General features: G+C 42.8%; 1 protein-coding gene and 1 non-coding gene across 7 annotated transcripts in view; one reads left to right on the top strand and one right to left on the bottom strand.

Annotated features, from left to right (window-relative positions):
- SNX29 (sorting nexin 29) overlaps positions 1-27,783 on the bottom strand; it is a 557,678-nt gene that overhangs the window by 510,865 nt on the left and 19,030 nt on the right. For 4 of the 6 annotated variants that reach the window (XR_009497586.1, XR_009497587.1, XM_059896907.1 and 1 more), the window contains exons 3-5: positions 26,083-26,135; positions 2,940-3,064; positions 2,799-2,864 (exon numbers count right to left, since the gene is read on the bottom strand). Coding sequence is in view for 3 of the 6 variants with exons in the window: in XM_059896907.1 (XP_059752890.1) it covers positions 2,799-2,864; positions 2,940-3,064; positions 26,083-26,135 (244 nt within the window). In the remaining 3 variants the exon portion in view is untranslated. Of the gene's footprint in view, positions 1-2,798; positions 2,865-2,939; positions 3,065-26,082; positions 26,136-27,783 lie in introns of those variants that run through there. The other 2 variants (XM_059896909.1, XM_059896910.1) reach the window with 2 other exon arrangements.
- On the top strand, positions 6,047-6,119 carry TRNAG-CCC (transfer RNA glycine (anticodon CCC)). Its single transcript has one exon. It is a non-coding gene; the product is annotated as a tRNA-Gly (tRNA).

Below are 27,783 nucleotides of genomic sequence, written 5' to 3'. Positions count from 1 at the left end.
TCTACTGTATTGTGATTTTCAACAATGTCATTTTATTCAGTCATTACTCTGAAGTTCAGCTTTTCTCTCTTCATCTAGAAACAGAGCTAATGCAACAGCCTTGTGGATTAATTCACCGTTACTCATTCTCTCCTGTCACTTTCAGTTCAGTTCACTGAGTTAGAGTGGTCTACAGAGGAGCAATTATGGGCACCAGGCCTGCTGCCAGAGGAGGTGGGGAGCGGGGAAGGGCCAGGAACTTCTTGACATCAGTCTGACCTGGGTAGGAATCCTCAGCTCTGCCATTTACCAGCCATGGGAACTTGGGCCTCGTATTAACTTACTTGAGCCTCAGTGTCATCATCTGAAAAGTAAAGACACCATCACCGACGCTGGAATGTTACTGGCATGTTATCATCACGCACCAGCTCGGGCAGCCCAGTACCAAGGCCTCAAGCCCCCACCACAACCCTGCGAGGCGGGTCCCGTTATCACCCTTAGTTTACACACGAGGAAATAGAAGCTCAGAGAGGAGGTGTCCCAGAGAGCTCATGTGTGACAAGTCGCTGAGCGGGGATTTCAACCCTGCCGTCCGATCGCTAAGCTACATAGAGGGCCCAGCCCAGCGGCCAGCAGAGACAAGGGAGCAGAGCAACGCTCATTCCCGTCGGATCCTTCTCTTCAGACTTCCATTTTATTCACTCTGCCTGGCAAGGTCATTCCAATGGCTTTAAGAACAACCGTAACAAGTCATTGATCTGATCTTTTCCAACTCTGAGCAGCTGAAGAAACACCTGCCCCCTCTCTCGTGAGGTTTTTAATCAAACATTCAACGGCAGGAGAGAGGTTTTAACCAGCCAAGGACCATCCTACACCCGTGAATGGTTAATTAACGCTGCCAGCAATGATGACACAAGCCCTTGGCAACTACTCCAGGGCTAAGCGAGTTCGGTCTTTGCTTTGCTTCTAATTGGCCAGGAGGCTGCCCAGCACACCCTCCTGGGCAAAAACAAAGCCAGAGGCTGCTCCTCAGCCTCTTCAGGATGCAAGCGTAGAAATCATGCTAAGGTGCAGGGAAACAGCAAGAAGGCGAAGGCTGGCGATGTCTTGCAAACGTGTAGGTGCTTCTGTGATTATCAGGGCCAAGTAACAAAAAGATAAGAATTCTAGTCTGGACGGGAATAGGTAGAGCCATTCTTCATGGTTAAAAGATCAGAGCCTCAAGAGGGGGTGAGGTGGAGAAAGAGATTAAAAGTTTGAAGGGTGTTTGGGAGAAGAGGGTAACTGGTTAAACATTTATTGGGGGGGGGGGAGTCTCTATGAACTGAAGCAGGTGCTTCACACGAGAGTCTCACTGAAGCCTCCTGACAATCCCCCAGGGAGACGAGATGCTCTGCCTTTACAGGTGCAAACAATGAAGGCACAGAGGGGCATTTTCCCAGGGTCATGCCAGACTTACCCTCAGAGTCTGACTCCAAAGCCAGGGTTGCCTCTGCCATGCCCAGGAGCTGCCCAGAGCCTGGTGGTCTATTCCACACCAGCTCCTCTGAGGTAGCTGCCCCACAGACAGGTAAGAAGGAAATGAGAAGAAACACAAGGGCCCAGCAAGTCAAGGAGGACTGTCGGAACAGCCATGTCCTCAAACAGCCATCAACCAGCCCTACGCCATCCCCACACAGAGGCTCAGGGAAGCACCCTGTACATAAAATGCCACCGAGACGACTGAGGCGGACATCCGAGGTGGCCAAGGAGCTGGCTGTGGTTTCTACGAGGACTGAGGCCCTTGACACCGGCTCTTCTCTGAACTGGCCCCCTATGTCCCTGACTTTGAAGGAAGGGACCCGGGAACACAGAAGAAAAATCAGCGGTGACAGGAATCCCTCTTGCAGCCATCCCCTGACCCCAACAGGACCCACATTCATTTCTGAAAATGAGCAACCGGTGAGATGAACAGGGATGAAAGATCTGCTGAAGGGGTGACAGAAAAGGGAAAGGAGACGCGCCAACATGAGAGGGAAAGGCAAAGGTTCGCTTCAGTGGGCAGAGAATTTCCACAAACACCGCTACCAAACACGGTGAGCACTGATGTTTTGCTGTGAAAGGAGGTGAACTAGCAAAAAGGTGACACATTTTTCTCAGCAGTGACACTGATATCACAGTAACAAGAAGGACTTGGGAATTCAGGGCGGCAGCCACAAGCAGGGTCTGAAAGAACCTGCTCTTTTAAATGTGCGCGTGGGGTGGAACACACAGGATGTTGTTTATATGACATGATACACTTCAAAGTTCAGATCCAAAGCAAACCGCTTCGAACAAGTCACATCTGTACCATGGAGAAGAGAGATGAAGGTCCCCACCACTCATAGGGCTATTGTGTGAACTGAGCGAGTTAATTTATATAAAAGACTAACAAAGTGCCAGGCTTGCACTAAGTACCCATGAGCGTTGAATTATTATTATTAGCATTATCCCTGTCATTCAGAGACACAGGAGCACAGGACAAGGGAAATGCTGTGACAATTTTTAAATGGATGGCAGCAGAACTATAAGCTCAGAGACCTGCCTGTTTTCTGCTGCTGTTATCGAAGACAGATTTAATTATGAAACGCCATTCTATCCTTGTGCATAAAGTTAGAACAGATTATTAGTTTCACAGCAATTGCCACACCATGTTGGTGAAATAAGCACCTTAGCTGCAGGTCCCCCGAGCCCCTCAGAGACCACAACACGTGGCTCTGAGAATTCTGCACAAAGGCTGACTTCATTTAAATTAAGATACCAGACAACACCCTAACTGACTGCAAGTAAGACATCCTTACCACGGATTTCTGCACCACAACATGCCACTGGCCCCCACCAGTCCCGCACGATGACTGCCTTGCCCACTATTAAAAAATAAACACAAGTTAAAAGAGCAAGAGAAAGGAACATCCTCCAGGATGCATCAGGCCGAGCAGTACCTGTTTCGGTTTTGCTGGCGAAGCCTGCTGCCTGTTTGATCGCGGCTGCTGTTAGCGCTAATCCTCGACTCCTCTTCAAGCCATGCTGCAGGACAGCCTCAAACTGGGCACACAGACAGGTTACCCTGCGAGAGAACCAATGATTCATCAATCCACCCTGTGAAGGCAGAGAAACAACCAGGGCGGCCCTGGCATCTCCAGGGAGGCCCTGGCATCTCCAGGGAGCTAGTGAGGGTACACACTAGACACCTGGATTTACAGACAGGTGACTGACATGTAACTGACTCCACACCAATCTCCATTTATGTTCATTTCACATAACTTAGGGAAGCCCCACACAGTCTAGCCAAGTTCATCAGACTGGTGAAAGCACAGTAACAATTCACAAGAAACAAGGGGATATGGAACTGGTGCCAGCCAGCAGGGGAGAAAAAAAATAAAATAAAAGCCAATTTAAAAACAAATCAGTTCCGTGTGGGGAGGGGTTGGGTGTTAATTGTATCCAATTCACAAGTTTCAACTCTACTTCATATCATGTCCTTTATGAAACAAGATTATCTTTTAAGGGATTGAATTCACCAGCCTGCCAAATTGGAAGCACTGTGTAATTTCATGGCCTGTTACATACCCTAAAAAATAATATGAATTCTGATTCTTGTCCTTTGTTTTGCTGTAAGAGATTACATTGTGAAGTCAGATCCGGAGTTGATGGAATTGTCAATTAAGTTACAATTACTGTGCATTTAACTGAATTGATTTATCAGTAACCAAAGAAATGGGAGATTCAGGAACATGTTCACAGAGAGATGAGGTCACAGCAACTACACTCAGTTCTTAACAATCCTCACAGGGCTCCTGGGCCCCCAGCCCAATCGGGTCTGTGCACTTCAGAGACCCTTGCAATCACTCATGCAACAAATGTTAAGAAATCCTGTACTTCTCCTACGTGCCAGGCACTGTTCTAGGCTCTGACGATATGATGGTGGGAGTGAGACAGAAAAGGGTCTCTGCCTCACCACGTTTCCATGTTCTAGCAGGGGAAGATACAAAAACAAATAAGCTAACCAGACCATATCAGTTGATGAGACCTTTGAAGAAAATAAAACAGGATGAGGTGGTAGGTGGAGCCAGGGCAAGAACAGGCTTAGATTCTGTGGCCCGAATGGAGGTAACCTTAGAGTTATGACCTGGATATGACAAGACGCAGCAGGCTGGGCAGACAGACCCAGTGCAAAGACCCTGAGGCCACCACCAGCTGGCTCATCCTTGCATAACTGCAGGCATTTCCTGCTCCACCCACCCCCACACCTGTAGTTATAATACTGCAAGAGTCTATCACTCTGTGGGTGGTAAAACATCTTCACATCCATGATTTCACTAGCTCCTCCCATCAACATTATGATATGGTTGAGGCAGGTATTATTATCTCCATTTTACACATCAAGAAACTGAGGCTTAGAGACATTTAAGAGACAGTACCTAGTAAGTACATAATTAGCAGCAACATGGGTACTCCAGCCCTACCCTACCCACGCCCATGCTGATCCAAGGTAGTTTCCACTACACCCCATGCCACCAAGACAAACATGCTTTATTCTAAGACAAAAGTCAACTCCCTCCCATATGCCACCTTTACTCAAGTCTTCTGTCTACACCAGAAAACGCTAACCCAGCATCAGCAAATACACAGCACACGAATATTTATCCTCTAGTCTGTGCCCGTGACAGACATCACTAATCCATCCCAGAATTCTAGGCTACTACTGCCAATGATCCAAGTTAGCCCTCCAGGAGTTTGGGGGAGAATGGATACATGTATATGTATGGCTGAGTCACTTTGCTGTGCACCTGAAACTATCACAACATTGTTAATCAGCTATACCCCAATATAAAATAAAAACTTTTTAAAAAAAAGTTAGTCCTCCACAGGAAGGAGCCCCACCTGGCATCCCAAACTGAACTTGTCCTCAACTACACTATTTGGTTTCCAACTCCTACCTTGTCCTCCTGGCTCCCCTGCACCTAGCTCACTCAGTGCCTGGAACACAGCGGGTGCTCCGTAAATGCTTTTTCAGTGGATAGGTAAAAGGGTGATTAACCTTGAACCCTGGGTCCCAGAATACTCCCCCACATTGAAACAACCCTTTTTGCTGTGGCAGATGTCACTCTTAAATATTAGATGTGCATATGTTAGTCTCTCTGCATATCCATACAGGCACACATCTGAGGGCTCCCTGAAAGCTGGGACACCCGCCAAAACTATCTAAATCCCACAGGAACCAAAAGCAAGGCATAGCAAAACGGAGCCTGACCAGGGCCCTGTTTCAGGGTGGGGTGGGGAGGAGGGCAAAAACCTTGGTCTGTGTTTAGAGTTCTCCATAATAAACCACATCTTTAAACGAATCATCTGCAAATACAATGATTAACTCAACAATCCCCGTCGGTTTGTTTGGCTCCAATGCACAAGTCAGTAACTGCCCCACCAACTCTATAACATCTGGCCCCTAAGGGGAATGGAATGCAGGCGAAGAGCACAAACCCAGTCCCCAAGGTTTGCTTACATCAGCAGCATTACCTTCCAGATGCACATAGGTCACAATCAACCCAACACAGCAGAAAACCCAGGTGGGCATTAGTCCTATAATTAGTTCATTATGATGCCTGCCTTGCTGAAGGCCATTCTACTTAACACCCTCTCCATGTCCCCTTTTCACCTCCCCATTTGACCTGAGCTTATATTTACAGGTCATTCAAGACTTAGCTCAAGGGTCCCTTCCTCCAGGAAGCCTTCCTGAGTGCTTCCTCATGCTGAGCTTCCTTCTGCTGCAGCACTTGGTCAATCTCTGTTAACAATCTGCTTTCCACAGCTGTCTCCTCTTGCTAACTTGAGTTTCCAGAGAGCAAGGATCACGCCTCGTTCATCTTAGTGGCGACAGCACCTAGCACAATGCCTGCCATCTGTGGTATATGTGACCAATATGGTCCCTCCCCTCGAAGAACTCAGAACATGGACTTGATGTATACTTAGGTGAGAGATGCATCTCAGGAGATCTTGTATAATTTGGAATCCAAATCCAGGTCAGTTAAGACTAGGGAACCAAGGGATTTCCCTGGTGGTCCAGTGGGTAGGACTCTGTGCTCCCAATGCAGGGGGCCCAGGTTCGATCCCTGGTCAGGGAACTAGATCCCACATGCATGCCACAACTAGGAGTCCACATGCTGCAACTAAGAAGTCCACATGCCGCAACTAAAAGACCCTGCATGCCGCAACTAAGACCTGGTGCTGCCAAAATTACTTAATTAATTAATTAATTAATAATAAATAAAATTTAAAAAAATAGACTAGGGAACCAAGGAGAACACACTGGTCCAACTACATGAATCTAAGCCCTTCAGCTTGTGGTGGGCACGCTATGGGCACTGATTTATAATCATGTCACCTGAAGGTTTTCCATTTCTTCTCACCTTGACTCAGGCATATGATACTTTCTGCAAAAATGAAAGGGGCACCTGCTTTCACGGAGCTCATTATTTTCTCAGCTCAGTCTCTCCTGTTTCCCAGAATGCTCTCTGCTGAGTGCTCTCTGACACGCGGCAGGGGAGGGCAGGTGGTGGGAGGATTGGCTGCCTCCACGGCATTTTCTCACATCTAACTTCTACTATAAGTTAATGAATTGGCCATGTTCTTAATTAAGCAGGGCACGTAACAGTGAATGTTTTAATTTTTTTAAAAAAGCACCAGCCAAGAAAATCACTTCAAGTTTTTATGCATATAGCTGTTTACCAGATGAATGGATAAATAAAATGTGGTATATCAATACAATGGACTACTATTCAGCAATAAAAAGGAATAAAGTACTGACACATGCTGCAACAAGGATGAGCCTTGAAAATATCATGCTAAGGGAAAGAAGTCACACCCAAAAGCCATACGTTGTATGATTCCATGAAATGTCGAGAAAAGGTAAATACATAGAAACTACAAGTAGATTAGTGTCGCCTAAGGCTGAAATCAGGAATTAACTGTAAACTGGCACAAGGGAACTCTTTGGGGCAATGAAAATGTTCTGAACCTGAATTGTGGTGATGGTTACATAACTCTATAAATTTACTTTAAAAAAAAAATCACTGCATTGTACACGTACAAGGAGTAGATTTTTATGGTAAGTAAATTAGACTTCAGTTAAGCTGTTTTTAAAAAACTACCCTCAAGGTGCCCAGTAAAAGCTTGATGAAGGAGTGGAAAATGAAATAACCTCCTCCTGCTGACTTTAAGTCTCTCACCACCCGCCGGCACAGCTGGATATTGCACGAGCTTAACTGGTTTGCTGCTAAAATTCTGCAAGCACTGGTTTTCCTGAGCTGTGTCCTAAATTTCAAGACCGCTTAACCTGCCACATTAATCTATAATAAGAATCCTAAGAATCCTGTGCTTTTTATGGCAAATGTTAGACATTTATGGCAAATATTAGACAGAAAGGATCAGCAATGAAAGCTGCATTTTAAGAACTGCATCAAATTAACCTCCTGACAGCATAACTTCAAATTGATCCTTTCACTACATTACAGCTTTACTAGAACCTTTTGGTGAAAAGTACAATCATGAAAATGGATTGGATCATCCTCGTGTGGAAAGCTCCAATGTCACTGAGAATGGAGTCGACTGTACCCATAAAAACGGGCCATTAACAGCATTAGCCATACCTCAGATTTAAGACAGTACAATCATCAACTAAGACAGTACAATCATCAACTACAGCAAGGCCATCACATGACAGCCATTTGAAATGGGCCATGCCCTACATTTATGTGTTATAAATTTCAGAAAGGTTCACATCCTTTAACCGCTGAATTCCACTGGCAGAAATCAATCCTCGGTTGTAATCTACAAGTCAGATAAAGATTTAAGAATGAAAATATTCAAAACATTATTTACAACTGTGGAAAGTTAAAAATACATAAAGATTTGACACTTGGGGAATTGGTTAAATGATAATACAACACAAAATCGAATGCCATTTAGCCCTTATTTACCAAGAGCTTATAATGATAAGCCAACAGGTTTATAACATAAAATGAAAAATAAGCAGGGTACAAAACTGTATATTAAGTATGTTTTCAACTATGCTAAAAAAACACTCACAAAAAAATCTGAAGGGGATTTTGTGAAAAATTAAGAGTGACTTGGTAAAATAATTACTGTTGATGACTTTCTTGCCTCTATGCTTTTCTGACTTAGCTTTTTTTCTAAAACAAGCATTTAAAAAGTATTCATGTCTCAAGAACCAGAAATATTGCTACCTTGAGCTAAAAAAAAGAAAAAATATGGCATCAAAGTTATGGTGAGAAAAAAATCACGCAACTATTAAAATGCTTACTGGAAACTTGAAATGGCATTTTTTTTTAAAGCTTGGATTATAATGTTAAGTGAAAAAAAAGCAGATCTACAAAAAGATATAAAAAGGTTTCTAACCCGCAAATTTAAAATATTGCAATAAAAGAAACTGTAACATTAAAAGTTGATTTTTTTTTAAGTCAACAAAATGGTGGAGGCGAACTACATTCACAACAGTAACAACAGTAAAATAAATCATATTTTTAATAAGAAAGATACATGTCCTATATGAAGAAAAACGTAATATTCTTAAAAGGTGTAAAGCTCAAAATAAATAGAAATATTGTTTTCCTAAATGGGAAGATTTATTAAAATAAAAATCTTAATTCTTCCCGAATTAATGTATATATTTAATACAATTCCAATACTAATCACAGGAAGGACTCGGCCTAGTGTGGTTTTGGGTACAGAGATAAACAAATTGATGAAGCAGTATAGAGAATCCCCCTCCAAAAGTCCAAATGAATATGGAAATATTTTATATATAATAATGGTAGCACTTCAACTCAGATGGGCAAGAATGGGCTATTTAACCAGTGGCACTGACCCAAGTGGTTATAGGGCTGAAAGAAAATAAAAATAAACTTCTGTCTCAAACCATCACAGAGCTAAATTCCAGATGGGTTAAGATCAAAAAAATATATAAATGTAGAAAAAATGATAGAGAAAAATACAGAAGAACCTCAGGACAGTATACTCTCAAAGCAAAACTTTAAAGGTTCATAGAATTAACCACATAAAATGTTTAAATTTCAACACAGCAAAAGATATAAATATGGTAAAACAATAAATGATAGACTGGAGAAAATATTTACAGCACACAACTGAAAAAAAATTAAGGGCCATAGTAAACGAAGAGCTTCCACAAATGGACAAAAAAAAGACATGCAACTCAAAAAATTAAAAGACTATTAAAGAAGGTGAACCAACAAACCATGAAGGGAGGAAATACAGTTGGCCAATAAACATAGGAAAAGATATTCAGTCTCACTAGTGACCAGGAAAGTGTCGCAAATACTAAGATATCAACTTAGGACTATCAATTTCAAACCAGTCACAGATCTAGCAAGAGTACGTGTAAATGGGTACTGCTGATTGGAATATAAATGTGAATTCCTACATCCTTCTGCAGAGAGACCAAGCAGTACAATTTGTTTAAATGCCTGTACCCTTTGACCCAGCAATCCTACTTCTAGGAATTTATCCTATAAAAATAAAAGCACTACTAATTAGAAAATGAGCAAAAACCATGAACAGATATTTCACCAAAGAAGATACACATGTATAAGAACAGGAAAATACGTTCAACATCATTAGCCATTGGGGAAATGCACATTAACACTACAGTGAGATATGTCTACACACCTATAGGGATGGCCAAAATAGAAAATCATGAGAGTACTAAATGCTGACAAGAATCCAGAGAAACTGGATCACTCACACGTTGCTGGTGGGAATGTAAATGGTACAGCCAGTCTGGAAAACAGTTGGCAGTTTCTTATAAAACTAAATATGCAAATATCATACAACCCAGCAATTGTACTCTTGAGTACTTATCTCAGAGAAATGAAAACTTATGTTCACACAAATAACCTGTACATAAATGTTTATAGCAGCATTATTTCCAGTAGCCAAAAACTGAAAACAATACAGATGTCCTTCCATGAATAAACAGACTGTGGTACATCCAGACCACGGAATACTACTCAGCAATAAAAAGAAACACGCTACGGATACATGCAACAATCTGGATGACTCTCAAGGAAATTACCCTGAGTGAAAAAAAAAAAAGCCAATCCCAAAAATTACACACTGTATGATTCCATTTACATAACATTCTTGGAATGACGAAATTATAGAAATGGAGAACAGATTGGTAGTTGCCAGGAGTTAGGGATGGGGAGGGAGGAGACAGGAGGGAGGTGGGCATGGTTATAAAAAAGCAACAGGAGGAACCCTGTGGTGATGAAACCATTCTGTATCTTGACTGTGGTGGGGGACACATGAACCTAGAGAGTGATAAAACTGCACAGAACTAAATACACACACACACACACAAATAAGTATAAGTAAAACTAGTGAAATTTGAAATGCCAGCCTAGAATTTTACAAGATGTGACCACTGGGAAAAACTGGGTAAAGGGTAAATGGGATCTTTCTATATTATTCACATACATACAACTGCATGTGAACCTATAATTATCTCAAAATTAAAAGTTGAAATAGGGCTCCCCTGGTGGCACAGTGGTTAAGAATCCACCTGCTAATGCAGGGGACACGGGTTTGAGCCCTGGGCCGGGAAGATCCCACATGCCGCAGAGCAACTAAGCCCGTGTGCCACAACTACTGAGCCTGCGCTCTAGAGCCCGCGAGCCCAAACGACTGAGCCCGTGTGCCACAACTACTGAGCCCGCGCTCTACAGCCAGCGAGTCACAACTACTGAGCCCACGTGTTACAACTACTGAAGCCTGTGCGCCTAGAGCCCATGCTCCACAGCAAGAGAAGCCACCGCAATGAGAAGCCCACGCACTGCAACAAAGACCCAATGCAGCCAAAAATAAATAAATAAAATAAATTTATTTTTTTTTAAAGTTGAAATAAACAATTAAATATAAAAGCATTAGTAGGCAAAGACATACATATACACAAATATTTTTATTGCGGCATTGTTATAATAGTAAAAGCAGAAACAAAACTAGACACAACCTGAACGTCCATTAACAGGAAAACAGTAAATAAGTTACAGCACCTCCACACTACAAAATATTATGTAGAAATTTTAAAAGAATGAGATGCCAGACCTAAACAACCTAGAAGCACCTTTTTTCCCCACATTTTAAGGTCTCAGAAATCCAAGTGTGCCTCATAATTGATGAAATTATCCAATTAAAACTGGCACTGGTTTTTCTTTCTTAATTACACATAAAGAAGACATGGATGGTAGGCTGCACCATTATGTTACCTATTGACCCGAAACAATGTCCATAATACATGGCCAAGTTATTAAAAAAAAAAAAAAAAGCAAGTTACAGTGTAACATAAATTGTATGATTCCCATTTGAAGGACGAGGGAGAGAAAGAGGAAGAGGACTGGGCTTCCATAAGCCTGTCTTCTCAATTATTTGCATCATCTACCATCAGGTGGGCAGACGTAAGCATCCTTGAAAATTCAGGCAAACTCATCTAGAGCAAGGATAATGAGGGCTGGGATTAAGGCTGGGATCCTCCTCCTCAGCGTGACAGCACCAGCATACAAGGCTCTCTCCCACTCCTTGCTGTGCCAGGGGTGCTGGGACCAGTGAATCAAATCAGCGCAGGGCTCACAATTAGTCCTCCGTGCTTTGGCCTAGAGCACCCTCTCTCTGTGCTAGGTAAATGGAACGAAAGTAAATTGCAGCCCAGAGATAACGAGCCAAAAAGATCTCTGAGAAAGGTGGCATCCACCTAGAAGAAACTAAAATTGGTTTTAGTTTTATCTCAGAAACCCTACAAAGATAAATTCCAGATGGATCAAAGGCTTAACTGTACACATGAAAAATCTTGTAAGAAAATGTAAAAGACCACATGCATACTTGAACATTGAGGAAGATCTTAAAACACTGAAAACACAGAAACTGGTAGGTTTGTATATGGAATCAGTAAAAAGACATTTAACCATGTAAAAATTTTTAAATGTAGTATTGTAGCAGATAGTATTACCTGTGCCTACAAAGATAATGGACAGATTTGAAAAATAATATTTGCAACGCAGAAAACAGATGAAAGGTTAATTAATTACTATAATATACAAAGAGCTCACACAAATTGACGAGGGGACAAATAATCTAACAAGAAATTGGACAAACAGTATGAAGCAGCTTTGCAAAAGAGAGCAAAGCCAAACAGCTCACAAATATTAAAAAAAAAAACCTGAAATTCACTAGCAATCAACATGCAAATTAAAATGACAGTGAGCCACCACTTTTCAACCATCAGACTGACAAAACTTCAAAACAACACTCAAAACTATTATTAGGAAGTAAGAAAAGGGTAGTTTCATGCACTGCCAGTAGAAATTTTTAGAAAGACACCTGACCACAACTATTAAAAATAAACACATTCTCTTTGGCCCAGCAACCCAACCTGGAAATCTCTGCCAAACAAAATCCTTAGTACATAAGAAAACATGCTCAAGGATGTCTGTTGTTTCACTGTCCATAGTAGTAAAAATTGGAAACAAAGTCAATATTACTTCATAGGCAATTGTTGGTATATCTGCATCATGCAATATAATGCAGCCTTTTAAAAAGAATTTTTAGAACTCTAGCTTGGAAAGGTTTTGACAGGGTAGTGCCAAGAGAGAAAATACAGATGCAGAACATTATATATAATTCAATTTTTGTAAGACAATGGCAATAAAACCTGCGTGCGTGTGTGTGTATACACATGTATTTTAATTGTAAAAGATTAAATGAATGTGGAGAAACATACAGAACAAATGATTCTTGATCATTAACATAAGTTACCCAGAGGGAGGGAGAAGAGGATATGGTAGAGAAAGAAGAGGGGGAAAAAAACAGTTGACAAAGAACGAGAAAAAATGCAAGCTTGGTAACAGTGAAAACTCACAAGGCAGTAGTTTTCAAGATACTATCGGTGTGTGTAAAGCAACTATACTCCAATAAAAATTAATTTTAAAAAAAAGATACTGTTCGTGTGAAGGCCTGAGGATGGCAGACAGGCATGTAAAAAGAAGTCAAATGAATGTTCTACCAGAGGAACCAGAAATTAGAAAAATAACCAACTTTTAAATGGGTTAAATCATCATTTCTGACCAATTTTTAAAGTTACTAATATAAACACAGTAACTGTCTTCTCTGGGGTAGACAGACCCTCCAGCTCTGGTCTAGACACAAACACCACTTGCGATTCTTTTGGCAGATGAGGAGCTTCAAAGTCAGGAACAGGAGATGGCAGCTGAGAAGGAATCAGCTGAAGAAGCCGGTAAATCAAAAGGGAAAAAGAGGATGGAGAAAAGCAAGAGCCCCTCAATGCAGAAGGGGTGAGGAAATGGTTAACGTGTATCAAGTCAGTGGCCAAGGTGGTCCAGTGGTTAAGACTCCGAGCTTCCACTGCAGGGGGCACAGGTTCGATCCCTGGTTGGGGAACTAAGATCCCACATGCTGTGCAGGGCGGTCAAACAAACAAACAAAAAAAATCAAAGTCAGTGGCCAAGGGATCTTCAAGTTTGGTTGGAGTCCATAGCCTGGGAGAAAGAAAACTCCACACCAAAAACTTCCTTTAAACAAACAACAGAGTCACAGATGTAGAACACAAACTTATGGTTACGGGTGGTGGGGAGGGAGATTGGGATTGACATACACACTACTATATATAAAACAGATAACTAATAAGGACCTACTGTATAGCATAGGGAACTCTATTCAATACTCTGTAATGATGTATATGGGAAAAGAATCTAAAAAACAGTGGATATATCTATATGTGTAACTGATTCACTTTGCTGTACAGCAGAAACTAACACAACATTGCAAATCATCCACACTCCAATTAAAAAAAACAAAAACAAATAAGATGCAGGCAACTCTGCAGTACAGATGTACCTTTGAAAAAGCAAAGGCCACTCAGAATAAAATTTACAGCCCGTTACTAGAGCCAAAAAAATAAAAATAAATAAAACAAACAAAATTTAAAACAATATACATTTGTTCTGATTTCTGGCCATCTCTTAGAGCCAGAGCATTTATGCCTCATCCCCCGCGTCAGCCAATCTTACCAAGCCTCAGTCCTAAGCCTTCCGTCCCTTCTCCCAATACCACCACGTCCACTCAGCTTCCCTGCCTACTGCACAGAGCCACGGCCTCTGGCTGCAACTCCAGGTCCCACCTCACCTGCCCATGCCCCTGGCATGCTGATCAGCAGCTACCCTCCTGAAATGCAAATCTGACAACGTCATCATCTTTCTTTCCACAGTTTGCTATGGGTATATGGTACATGACATGATTTTAGGGGGACCATAAATGAACATTTTTGGTTAATCATTTTACTATGTCAAGAAAAAAATAGAAGCAGCCATCAATCTTTGATTTCACTGACGGCTTATGACAAGACCAGAGTAGACAAGGCCTTGAAATTCCACCTCAAGCCAATCTCTGGCTCAGATGGTACACGGAAATGGCAAAAATTGTGAAAAGAGTATACGAATAGCCATAGTTTAAGAAATAATACCCTAGTGGATAAAGTTCAGACACTTCCCCATGACAGCAAGCCAAGAATCTACTGACCTTCCAGCCCAGCTCCCAGCACATACAACACATCATCCATGATTCCACTACTTTCTCACACACCCCTGCGTCTTCACATTTGCTACTCCTGCTGCCTGGAAGTCCCATCTGCCCATTTGACCACTAAAGACCTGTACTCGCCTCTCACATCTATACTATGTAATTATTACCACAGGCCACCATGACTGTCTGCAATTTACATGTCCATCGCCCAGGCTCAATTCTGAGTTCCTTGAGAATAGCAACCATCTCGTCCAGTTTGCAGCCCCAATGCCAACCCAGTGACCTATAAACAAGCATCTGCTAAATGAAGCAATTAATGAGCAATCATTCCGGCCTTTAGTTTCCAAATTAGTCAAAACACTGGTATGTCTAGTCATAGGAAGAAAATGTATTGCGCTTACTAAGTTCTCACTGGGTGTGTCAAGCAAATAATATTACATCTAATCCTCACTTCAACCCTAGGAAGTGGGTACCACGATCATCATCTAATTTTACAGATCGTGCAAGAGAGGCCTAGAGAAGCTGAGCAAGTCCTAAATTACACAGCTGGTAACTGGTGATCTGTGGACCGAGTGGGCATGAAGATAAGTACGCCTGACTCCAAAGCTCATACTTCATGCTCAAGGCCTCTCTCCACACCAGGATAGGGGTGATGTTGATGACAACCGTGCTTACGTATGATTTGCTGTGGGCCTAGCACTGCTCTCAGCAACTATCAATATAAACAATATAAAGATTAAAATTCACATGGAAATGTGCTCAGATTTGCTAAATGCCCTAGGGCTCCCCATTTGCTAAAAATTATCTTTTTCAAAAAGAAATCAATTCATTTGATCAATAAAGTAAAATGAAAGAATATGCAGTGTGGAATTATCTACCACAGAGCCTCAAAGTGGAAATCAAGTGCACAGGGCTGGGGAGATGAGAAACCCAATTAATGAACCCCAGGGTTTTTGCCAGGATGAGAAGGATGAGCACATCCAGTGAACACCTCAAACCACTAAGAGGCTGGTGAGAAACCTGTGACAAACTGAACGTTAAAAAATCACCTGATGAACATCCAGAGACATGTAAAAGAGGAAAAGGAATGTCTGAAAAAGCCATTCAGTTTCATAAGCGTCCAGAGGAATACACAGGACAGTTTTCAACTGTGCTAAGAAACAACATTAGGGAACAGCAAAGAGCAGCTGTTTGTTGTCTAGCTTCCTAAAAAGTTCAAAACCGGGGCTTCCCTGGTGGCGCAGTGGTTGAGAATCTGCCTGCCAATGCAGGGCACACGGGTTCGAGCCCTGGTCTGGGAGGATCCCACATGCCGCGGAGCAACTAGGCCCGTGAGCCACAACTACTGAGCCTGCGTGTCTGGAGCCTGTGCTCCACAACAAGAGAGGCTGCGATAGTGAAAGGCCCGCGCACCGCGATGAAGAGTGGCCCCGCTCGCCGCAACTAGAGAAAGCCCTCGCACAGAAACGAAGACCCAACACAGCCAAAAATAAATAAATAAATAAATAAATTTATTAAAAAAAAAAAAAAAGTTCAAAACTGTTCTGAATTCCTTAACAGGTAAAGAAAAATCACCAAAACAAAGCTCTCTTCCCTGGCATGTTTTGGAAGGAGAAGAAATTCTCCTCTCTGATTTCTTCTGACATAGTCACCTGAACAAGTAACAAAAATTTACAATTTCTAAATGAGGCAAATACCCAAAGCCAACTCACTGCCACCCATAACGGCAGAGTGTCAAGACACTTCACACAAAATTATAATGGCAGTAACACAAGTGTCAAGACACTTCACACAAAATTATAATGGCAGTAACAACAGCTAACAATTTCTAGAAACTTACTAGCTGCCAGGCACTGTTCTAAGGGCTGCACATGAGCTAACTCACAACTCTATGAAGTGAATACTATCACTACTCTCCCCATTTACATACAAGGACACTGAGGCACAAGCAAGTCAGAAACTTGCCCACAGTCCAACATGACCCGGAACTGGCCACACCAGGATTCAGACTCTGAGCTCCAAACCCCATGCTCGCCCTGCTGCCCCCCAGTTTGGGTTGCTCTTTCCAATTCAATGGGAAAACTTAGCATGCTCTGTAATTCCACACGGGAAGAAGCAGCGTCTTCTGGTGGAGCACCAGCATATCTAGAGGTAACTTCCAGGGCCTGCTGAGTTCTTGGGCCATTCCTTCTAGAAGGCACCCTATTCAAAAGATACAAGACAGCCTCCCCACAGGCCAGTCTGACTGACAGAACGAGGAATAATTTTAACGAAGCACAAGAATGGGTCGTCCTTAGGGGAAAACAGAGCAGGGGAACAAGGCCAACAGAATGGGACGAGGAGCCCGTGCGTTATGACCGCCGCCACTTCCGCCAGTTTCCGAGGACAAAATCTGATGGGAAAAAACAAGTGCTGCCTGTCATTTCCCTTCCTGTCAATGTTGTTTTATACTTCATGTGAGGACTGTTGCATCTTGCGGTGTAATCTCACGAGACCAAACAAATGTCTCAGGCACGCAAGCACTCACACACTCGGGCAGGCACACTCACACACAAGCATACTCACATTTGGGATTTTCACAGAACAATACTGTATATCATGTAGGTCCCCACACCCAACAGCTGCGGTCCAGCCCGCTTTTTCTTTCCTCAACGTCTGTTGTCCACAGACACCTCGGCCACTTTTGTCACTCGTGAGGATATTTCTATTATTTACTTGTCTTGAGTCCGACTCACTTTTTCGACTTGTATAAACCTGTTTTAAAAGGAAAAACTCTATCGCTATTGCAAATGCAAAGCCAGCACTGTGGGCCCTCAACAGAGTAGCCCTAAAAGTAAATGTCATCCAAATAAAGTATAAAATCCTGTCTCTGCTGCTGTCAGGGGAGGACTGTGCTTGAAACCTGTACGTCTGTTTACAGAGAGGCGGGGGGTGTTCGAGATACTGTTTTCAACTGTATGATACTACTATTCTGGTATGTCAAAAAATGATCAAATATTGGCAATTTCATTTAATTCAGCTTAATATTAATACCAAACCAAGTCTTTCCCCCAATATCACTGCGATTTAAAAGGAACTGAAAAGAGAATAATTGAGCTACTGGGCAATTGAAAGGAATGTAATGCTGTGATATTTAACACTTAAAATAATGTTAAGTACCTGCAATGATACAAATCTCTCATTTGGGGAAACTCCATGCTAGGAAAACAAGAAGGGATGTGGTAGAGAGTGAGGACCAAGCTGGGAAAATATGCAGTCTGTGCTCCAGCCCCATTCCACTGCCTACAGGTATTTTCAAACCACACAGAACTGTCATGGGAAAGATTATGATATGGCAGTGACAGGGACAACTGCTGTGCATTCTGCCTCCCTATATTCACTCCACCTTCCTAACAGCACCCAGATTTCATTCTGAAGGGTTATGTCTTCCTTACTGGATACTGTCTTGGGGGGACGATGATGAACCCAAGCAGACATCTTCGCACTATCTAAGTCAACAGGGTCCCAGGAAGCTCCATCAGCCAATCCTTCTGCTGGTCGCCAGGAGGCGGCCACGTGACCTGAGACTGGTCACTCAGGTGCCTCCTCCCTGGAATGCCAACCTTGGGCAGAATGAGAGCGAGTCAGGAAACAGCTGGTGTCCACTCCTGCAGCAGGGCCTTAACTGGACCATTCCTGCTAGGAGACCATTTCACGGACCCTGTTTCCAGGTTAGGAGACTTCTAAAGCTGCTTTGACTCCTTCCTGTTTCCAAACCTGACCTGTCATCAATTCCATGAGCTCACAATATCCTCAACTGGAGTAAATTTCTGTTGCCTGTTACCAAAGAGTCCTGGCAGATACACCAGTGTACCATCCTTTCCAAGGTTCCTACTGATATTCATCCAACCAGCGAGACTCACCAGCTGCAACCAGAAGCCAACCCCTCGCAGTCCTGCCTAGAACTTTTCCTAAGATGGTAAATTTAAAATGGCATCCAGATTAGAAATGAAAAAGGAGAAGTAACAACTGATACCACAGAAATACAAAGGATCATGAGAAATTACTACAAGCAACTCTATGCCAATAAAATGGACAACCTGGAAGAAATGGACAAATTCTTAGAAAAGCACAACCGTCCGAGACCAAACCAGGAAGAAGTAGAAAATATAAACAGACCAATCACAAGCACTGAAATTGAGACTGTGATTAAAAATCTTCCAACAAACAAAAGCCCAGGACCAGATGGCTTCACCGGCGAATTCTATCAAACATTTACAGAAGAGCTAACACCTATCCTTCTCAAATACAGCAGAGGGAGGAACACTCCCAAACTCATTCTATGAGGCCACCATCACCCTGATACCAAAACCACACAAGGATGTCACAAAGAAAGAAAACTACAGGCCAATATCATTGATTAACATAGCTGCAAAAATCTTCAACAAAATACTAGCAAACAGAATCCAACAGCACATTAAAAGGATCATACACCCTGATCAAGTGGGGTTTATCCCAGGAATACAAGGATTCTTCAACATATGCAAATCAATCAAAGTGAAAAACCATATTAATAAATTGAAGGAGAAAAACCATATGATCATCTCAATAGATGCAGAGAAAGCTTTCAACAAAATTCAACACCAATTTATGACGGGTAGGCATAGAAAGTAGGCATAGAGGGAACTTACCTCAACATAATAAAGACCATATATGACAAACCCACAGCCAACATCATTCTCAATGGTGAAAAACTGAAACCAGTTCCTCTAAGATCAGGAACAAGACAAGGTTGTCCACTCTCACCACTATTATTCAACATAGTTTTGGAAGTTTTAGTCACAGCAATCAGAGAAGAAAAAGAAATAAAAGGAATCCAAATCGGAAAAGAAGAAGTAAAGCTGTCACTGTTTGCAGATGACATGATACTATACATAGAGAATCCTAAAGATGCTACCAGAAAACTACTAGAGCTAATCAATGAATTTGGTAAAGTAGCAGGATACAAAATTAATGCACAGAAATCTCTTGCATTCCTATATACTAATGATGAAAAATCTGAAAGAGAAATTAAGAAAACAATCCCATTTACCACTGCAACAAAAAGAAAAAAATACCTAGAAATAAACCTACCTAAGGAGACAAAAGATCTGTATGCAGAGAACTATTAGACACTGATGAAAGAAATTAAAGATGATACAAACAGATGGAGAGATATACCATGTTCTTGTATTGGAGGAATGGACATTGTGAAAATGACTATACTAGGCAAAGCAATCTACAGATTCAATGCAATCCCTATCAAACTACCAATGGCATTTTTCACAGACCTAGAACAAAAAAATTTCACAATTTGTATGGAAACACAAAAGACCCTGAATAGCCAAAGAAATCTTTTTTTTCTTTTTTTTAAAATTTATTTATTTATTTATTTTTGGCTGTGTTGGGTCTTCGTTTCTGTGTGAGGGGTTTCTCTAGTTGTGGCGAGTGGGGGCCACTCTTCATCACTGTGCGCAGGCCTCTCACCGTCACGACCTCTCTTGTTGCGGAGCACAGGCTCCAGACGCGCAGGCTCAGTAGCTGTGGCTCGCGGGCCTAGTTGCTCCGTGGCATGTGGGATCTTCCCAGACCAGGGCTCAAACCCGTGTCCCCAGCATTGGCAGGCAGATTCTCAACCACTGCGCCACCAGGGAAGCCCCCAAAGCAATCTTGAGAAAGAAAAACAGAGCTAGAGGAATCAGGCTCCCTGACTTCAAACTATACTACAAAGCTACAGTAATCAAGACAGTATGGTACTGGCACGAAAACAGAAATATAGATCAATGGAACAGGATAGAAAACCCAGGGATAAACCCACGCACATATGGTCACCTTATTTTTGATAAAGGAGGCAAGAATATACAATGGAGAAAAGACAGCCTCTTCAATAAGTGGTGCTGGGAAAACTGGACAGCTACATGTAAAAGAATGAAATTAGAATACTCCCTAACACCATACACAAAAATAAACTCAAAATGGATTAAAGACCTAAATGTAAGGCCAGACACTATAAAACTCTTAAGAGGAAAACATAGGCAGAACACTCTATGACATAAATCACAGCAAGATCCTTTTTGACCCATCTCCTACAGAAATGGAAATAAAAACAAAAATAAACAAATGGGACCTAATGAAACTTAAAAGCTTTTGCACAGCAAAGGAAACCTTAAACAAGACGAAAAGACAACCCTCAGAATGGGAGAAAATATTTGCAAATGAAGCAACTGACAAAGGATTAATCTCCAAAATTTACAAGCAGCTCATGCAGCTCAATATCAAAAAATCCAACAACCCAATCCAAAAATGGGCAGAAGACCTAAATAGACATTTCTCCAAAGAAGATATACAGATTGCCAACAAACACATGAAAGAATGCTCAGCATCACTAATCATTAGAGAAATGCAAATCACAACTACAATGAGGTATCACCTCACACCGGTCAGACTGGCCATCATCAAAAAATCTACAAAAAATAAATGCTGGAGACGGTGTGGAGAAAAGGGAACCCTCTTGCATTGTTGGTGGGAATGTAAATTGATACAGCCACTATGGAGAACAGTATGGAGGTTCCTTAAAAAACTAAAAATAGAACTACCATACGACCAAGCAATCCCACTACTGGGCATATACCCTGAGAAAACCATCATTCAAAAAGAGTCATGTACCACAATGTTCACTGCAGCTCTATTTACAATAGCCAGGACATGGAAGCAACCTAAGTGTCCATCGACAGATGAATGGATAAAGAAGATGTGGCACATATATACAATGGAATATTCCTCAGCCATAAAAAGAAATGAAATTGAGTTATTTGTAGTGAGTTGGATGGACCTAAAGGCTGTCACACAGTGTGAAGGAAATCAGAAAGAGAAAAACAAATACCATATGCTAACACATATATATGGAATCTAAAAAAAAAATAAAAATAAAAGGTTCTGAAGAACCTAGGGGCAGGACAGGAATAAAGACGCAGTCGTAGAGAATGGACTTGAGGACATGGGGAGGGGGAAGGGTAAGCTGGGACGAAGTGAGAGAGTGGCATGGACATATATACACTACCAAATGTAAAATTGATAGCTAGTGGGAAGCAGCCACATAGCACAGGGAGATCAGCTCGGTGCTTTGTGACCACTTAGAGGAGTGGGATAGGGAGGGTGGGAGGGAGACGCAAGAGGAAGGGGATATGGGGATATATGTATATGTATAGCTGATTCACTTTGTTATAAAGCAGAAACTAACACACCATTGTAAAGGAATTATACTCCAATAAAGATGTTAAAAAAAAAAAAAAGGATATAACTCAGGAACAGCCAGATGGAAGAAAGGTATGGGAAAAGAGCACAGAGCTTCCAGGCCCTCTCCCAACACACCACTCTCCTCGCACTTCCAAGTATTCACCGACCCAGATGCTCTCTGAATCCCGTCCTCTTGGGTTTTTATGGAGGCTTCATTATATAGGCTTGATTGATTAAATCATTGACCATTGGCAACTGAACTCCATCTCCAGCCCCTCTCCCCTCCCTAGAGGTGGTGAGATGGGACTGAAAGTTCCAGCCCTCTAATCATGTGGTTGGTTCTCCTGGCAACCAGCCTCCAACTTCTGGTGCTTTCCAGAAATCACTACATTAACATAACAAAAGACACCTTTCTGGCTATCACCACTTTGGAAATTCCTGGGGTTTTAGGAGCTCAGTACCAGGAATGGGGCAAAGAACAATCATGTGTATTTCTTATTATAAATCACAGTATCACAGTAGACCTAATTCTTGGGCTTAGAAAAGTTAGTGATGCAGCTGGAAAGGGGAAGCGCCAGATTCAGGCCTTGAGAGCCCATGAACCTTCGCACCAGCCTGCCCAGGGCATCCGACAGCCCCCTGGACATGGCCCTCGGCGTCGCATGTTGTGATCACCGCCTCACTGGACTATGTTCCCAGGTGGACACGAAGCCACCTGAGGGGTAGAAATCTGTCTGAAGTATTTGGAAAGCCCCAGTGTCTGTGACACCAAGTCGGCGTTCAGTAACTAACTGCTGAACAAATGAGTAATCCAATAAGTACTTACTAAGCACTTACTATGTGTCAGGCGCTGTGGACGTAGTGTGGGCAAAACAGGCTTCTCTCCAGCTGGTCATCCAGTTGAGCAGACAGATGTAATCGATTCATCACACAGACGTGTAGTAATGAGAAACAGAGGTTTATAGACTCTAACAGTACAGAGCAGGGGTCAGCAAAATACAGCCTGAGGCCAAATCCAGGCCTTAACAGAAAGAGTTTGCCAGTCCATGGTACAGAGCAAGGAAAACAGGTCCAGATGGCCAGGGCTGGAGAGGAGTGTGGAGGATTCATATCAGGGGTCTGGAAGGTTTCCCTGAAAAATTACTGAAAGGCTTTAAGAACAAAAAACAAAAAACAGAAAGGCCAGGGCAGGGTGGCAGGAGCAGAGAGCCAGGGGAGAGGTATGGGGCCCTCCAGGCTGCTAAGGATGTGGGCCTTTTTCCCAAAGCAAAGGGAAGCCAGTGGAAGGTTTTCCATGGGGGAGTGACCGGTGGGAATCCGTGCTCTGCAGAACCCTCTCAATGCACAGGAGGCAGGCCAAGAAGGAAACCGGTGGCGGGTCCACGGCAACTGTCCTGGGAGCCACGTGGTGACTGGGACAGGGCAACGGCCGGAGAGCTGGAGAGAAGCGAACGGATTTGAGATCCATTCCGGTGCCAGGCCATTTGTCAGGGGTGAGGAGAGAGGTGACTTATCTTCCTTTTCAGACTTCACGACAGTTGTTTTAAAATATTCACTGACTTTCCCTCTTGAGGTTATAAACTTTCTCACAGAATAAGGACACCGATGTGACCTTTCCTACATGAAGGTGGTGCCACCTTTAGCCAAACACATTGCAAGATGAGACCAAGACTCTGATATTGAGAAGGAACCCTCTAGGGGGGAGAAAACAAAAAAATTTTTTAAACCCAGCTTCCAAACCGATATAATCGCTAAAGGTGATATAACAGAGAAAGAATAGACTTTGGAGCCCAAGAAGCTAGGGTCCAACCTCCAACTCTAACATCCCCGAGATGACTCACCTAGGCTGTCTTACTTGCCCTCTCTGAGCCTCTGTTTTCTTATCTGTAAAGAACTACACCGCTGCTCCTCCTGAGGCTGCACTGAGGCTAAGAGGCAACACGAACAAAGGGCAGCTGGAACAGTGAGAGACAGTAACTATCATTATCGTTATTAAGCAGGATACTCCTTTTAGCCGGAAACCAGTTACCATGGAAGGAATTAACTTTGTTAATTCTACTATAAAACACAACAGTTTACATAATAAAAGTTGTAATAGTAAGCTCTATTATATAACAACACGTTAACCTAACATTCAGAAATGGGTTCCCTCTCTCAGGAAATGAAAAGAATAATTATGAAGAAAAGTGATAAAGAACTCCTGACTACATACACCCACACACCCACACACCCATACACACAAATGCACGCACACACTCACACATACACACCTCCTGGTTCAGGAGATCTAGGATGGGGTACAGAATTGCATTATTAATTAATAAGCCTCTCATTCTCATGCAGGTGGACCTTGGGTTCCAAAATGAGAACCCCTGTGCTGACGGAGGCCAGGCCCCATAGTAAGCCCTCAGGAAGAACTGAAGCAAAAATTCAGTTTAATGATCTAATGCCACAAACATACAGAGAACCTAATGTGTGACGGAAAGAAAGAAAAAAATGGAGAAGCTGCCCCTCTGCCCTCCAAGCCCACAACCTCTTTAAACACTTGACCAGGGACTTCCCTGGTGGTGCAGTAGTTAAGAATCTGCCTTCCAATGCAGGGGACTCGGGTTCGATCCCTGGTCGGGTAAATAAGATCCCACATGCCACGGGGCAACTAAGCCCACGTGCTGCAATTACTGAGCCCGCGCTCCCTAGAGCCCGTGCGCCACAACTAGGGAGCCTGTGTGCCACAACTACTGAACCCATGCACCCTGGAGCCCACACACCACAACAAAGAGCTCACCCGCCACAACAAAAGATCCCACATGCCGCAATGAAGATCTCATGTGCCGCAACAAAGATCCCACATGCTGCAACTAAGACCCGAGGCAGCCAAATAAATAAATAAATAAATAAACATTTAAAAATAAAAAAACACTTGACCGTGTGTGGTACAAAGCCTCGCACACACTCAACCAGACAACGAATCTCCGTGAGCACCTTCTAGATGCTTCTAGGCACTGGGGATACACCCGTGAACATGACAGCCAAACACCCCTGCCCGCTGTTATGGTACGGGCGACAGAAAGAAACAAAATTAAAAAGCATAATGGATAGTTGTTAGTTGGCGTTATGGAGAAAAACTGAGAAAGAAGCAGCAGAGAGTGTAAGGGTGGGGAGAACTGTAAATCTGCACCGGTTTCAAATAGTACCCATAGCTCGATTAAAATGTAGCGCTACACCCACTGCTCATGGCTGGTAAAGTGTCACAAAGAGAAAGGTTCTGGAAGGACAGAGAAGGGAACTGGCTGGGCTGGGTGGGTCAGGGTCAGAGGGTGGGGAACACTCGCAGTCTCCAGGATGAGGCGAATGCTGAGCAAGTGAGCTCCCGTCCCTCCCCTTCCTTTGCGGGAACGTTCCTCCTGCCCCTCCAAGGCTGCAGAGCATGAATTAGCCCTGAACGACTTCACTGGGCATTTCCAGCAAATGCCTGTGTCTCTTACCTTCGCCAAAACATTTGCTTCTCCTGCTAGGCGGTGTTATAAGCTTATGCAGTCATGTCAGGTCATGAAGGGTCATGAAGGTCAATGGCCATTTTTAGGACTTTTTTTTTTTAATTATAGAAGGGACACATGATCACAGTATAAAACATGAAAAAAGTCTCAGAGAGTATAAAGATTCCCAAGTCTTAACCTCAACATGACCTCTATTCACATTTTGGTGTGTTTTTTGCCAGAGTTGTTGTTTCACATAGCGAGGATCACTGTGAATCCATGTTAACTCTGTATCCTGCTCTTCTTACTTTTACTAAATATATTATTTTTAAATCACTACATTTGCATTTTTCTGCTTAAAACAAATTCTGTATGGACATCAACGTAATGGCTATATAACGTTCCATTCTACCGATACACTGTAGTTTATTCACCATTTCCCAATTGTTGAGCATTCAGATTTCTGAGTTTTCATCATTATTAAATTTCCGTGAAAATAACTTCATGCGGAAAGTCATTTCAAGGAATTCACTCAGAGTAGGTTCCTAGAAGGAGAATGACAGGAAGCTGGAAATACTTTAGACAAGCAGTCACAGCACAGATGATCTACAGATCCCCCAAATGCGATCACTGCCCCACCTGGCTGCAGCGGCAGACTACAGAAGCTGGTCAATCTCTGGCCACCTTTTTGGTCTTTGAAGGTAAAGGGTTTCAGAAGCTACATATTTACCTGCTGTCGGAATCCGAGGCGATCTCCTTTCTCCCTCCAAAGCGGATCTGGCACTGCACAGAAAAAGAAGCTGCTGAGATCAGCTGTTGGGATGGGACATACAAAACCTCCCCCACAGGCTTTCAGGGTCGCGGGGGACACGAGGCCAGGAACTCTGGGTGCCAAGTCAGGGTGTCCCCATGCCCTGGGGGTCAGCCCAAGACATAAGACGGCGGGCACCCCAGCCTTCCAGCCGCCACTTGAAGGAAGCCCTTATCTCCAGCTCGTAGAGAAGTGAGCCTTGTGCAAAGACAACGCTGAGAGGAAAACAGAAGCACACGGCCTCCTGCAGATTATCTAGGAAGCTTCTTCTATCTGTCAGCAGCTGACTGTCAATAACACAGAGCTCTTAACAGGCAGTAATCAAAACTTCCACAAATCTGTGATGATGGGTCCCTTCTGACAGGGCCCAAAGTTGTTATGGCTGGCTGTAAAGTTATGACAGCATAAATCAAGCTTCAGACAAGTCATCTGGTTGTGCTGAACCACAATTCACCCAGGGAGGGTGGAAACAAAAGCAAACTGCTCTTTTTTTTTTTTTAACTGTGCTGAAATATAGACAACATAAAATTTACCGTTTTAACCATTTTTAATTATGCAATTCAATTCACTTCACAATATTGTGCAACCATCACCCCTCTCCACTACTCTTTCCAAAGTGTAGAATCTCCACTGTGGGTAGCACGTTTGCAAGATTCCTGAACTTATTATCGTGTGCGTGTGTGTGTGTGTGTGTGTGTGTGTGTGTGTGTGTGTGTATAGACATTTAAATGATACTTTTGTCAAAACTCATGGAACTGCACACTTAAAATTGCTATATTTTATTGTATGTAAATTATACCACAATAAAGTTGATTTTTAAAAGGCATATATACAACAATTTCACCCCCCAAAATAATAATAGCAGCTCTAGGCAGAAGATCCAAGTTATTTCTGTTTAACTGCTACATTTGACGTGGCTTGACTTAACTCTTCATCTTCTTATTTTACTTTCCATTTCTGGAGCAAAGAAAGAAGAAACTAATAATGTGGGTTGTGCATTTATTGTGGAACAGGCGCTGGCCATGCCCTTCACCCACTTTAACAAATGCAATTCCATCAACAGCCCTATAGAGATCGGTAACCCAATTAAAGACAAGAAGGACGCTCAGAGAGGCTGGGTGAGTTGCCCCAGCACACACAGCTGTGAAGAGATGAAGCTGGCCTTCAACCTCAGCTACACCCGAGTCTGTGTCCTTCCCACCATACCTGGATGCCTCGAGGCTTGCGCAGATGCTAAATTCTCTGGACTCACGTCGACACTTAACAGACACTTCCATTAAAGTACATATTTATCTCCCTACATCGTGATTACACGCAGATAATTGCCAGTCGCCTCTTCCAAAATGTGAATTCCTAGGGCTGGATCCTAGCTCTGCTGCTTATTAACTATGACGTCGGCAGCAAGTTATCAGACCTGAGCTTCAGTTCTTCAGTTTCTTCATCTGTAAAATGGCAATATTTGCAAGAACTATCTCACGGGGTGGTTGGAAGGATTAGATGTAAAGCACTTGGCAGAGAATCAGGCACGCGATGAATATGCAAGAAATGATGCCTGTCTGGTAGCTGCAAGCAAGCAAACTGATGCCAGCCTCATGTCAAAGCTTGCTTCCACACCCAGCC

This window comes from Balaenoptera ricei, chromosome 15, assembly GCF_028023285.1.
Source record: "Balaenoptera ricei isolate mBalRic1 chromosome 15, mBalRic1.hap2, whole genome shotgun sequence".
NCBI classification, from domain to species: domain Eukaryota; kingdom Metazoa; phylum Chordata; class Mammalia; order Artiodactyla; family Balaenopteridae; genus Balaenoptera; species Balaenoptera ricei.
This window is presented reverse-complemented; position numbering and strand designations above follow the sequence as displayed.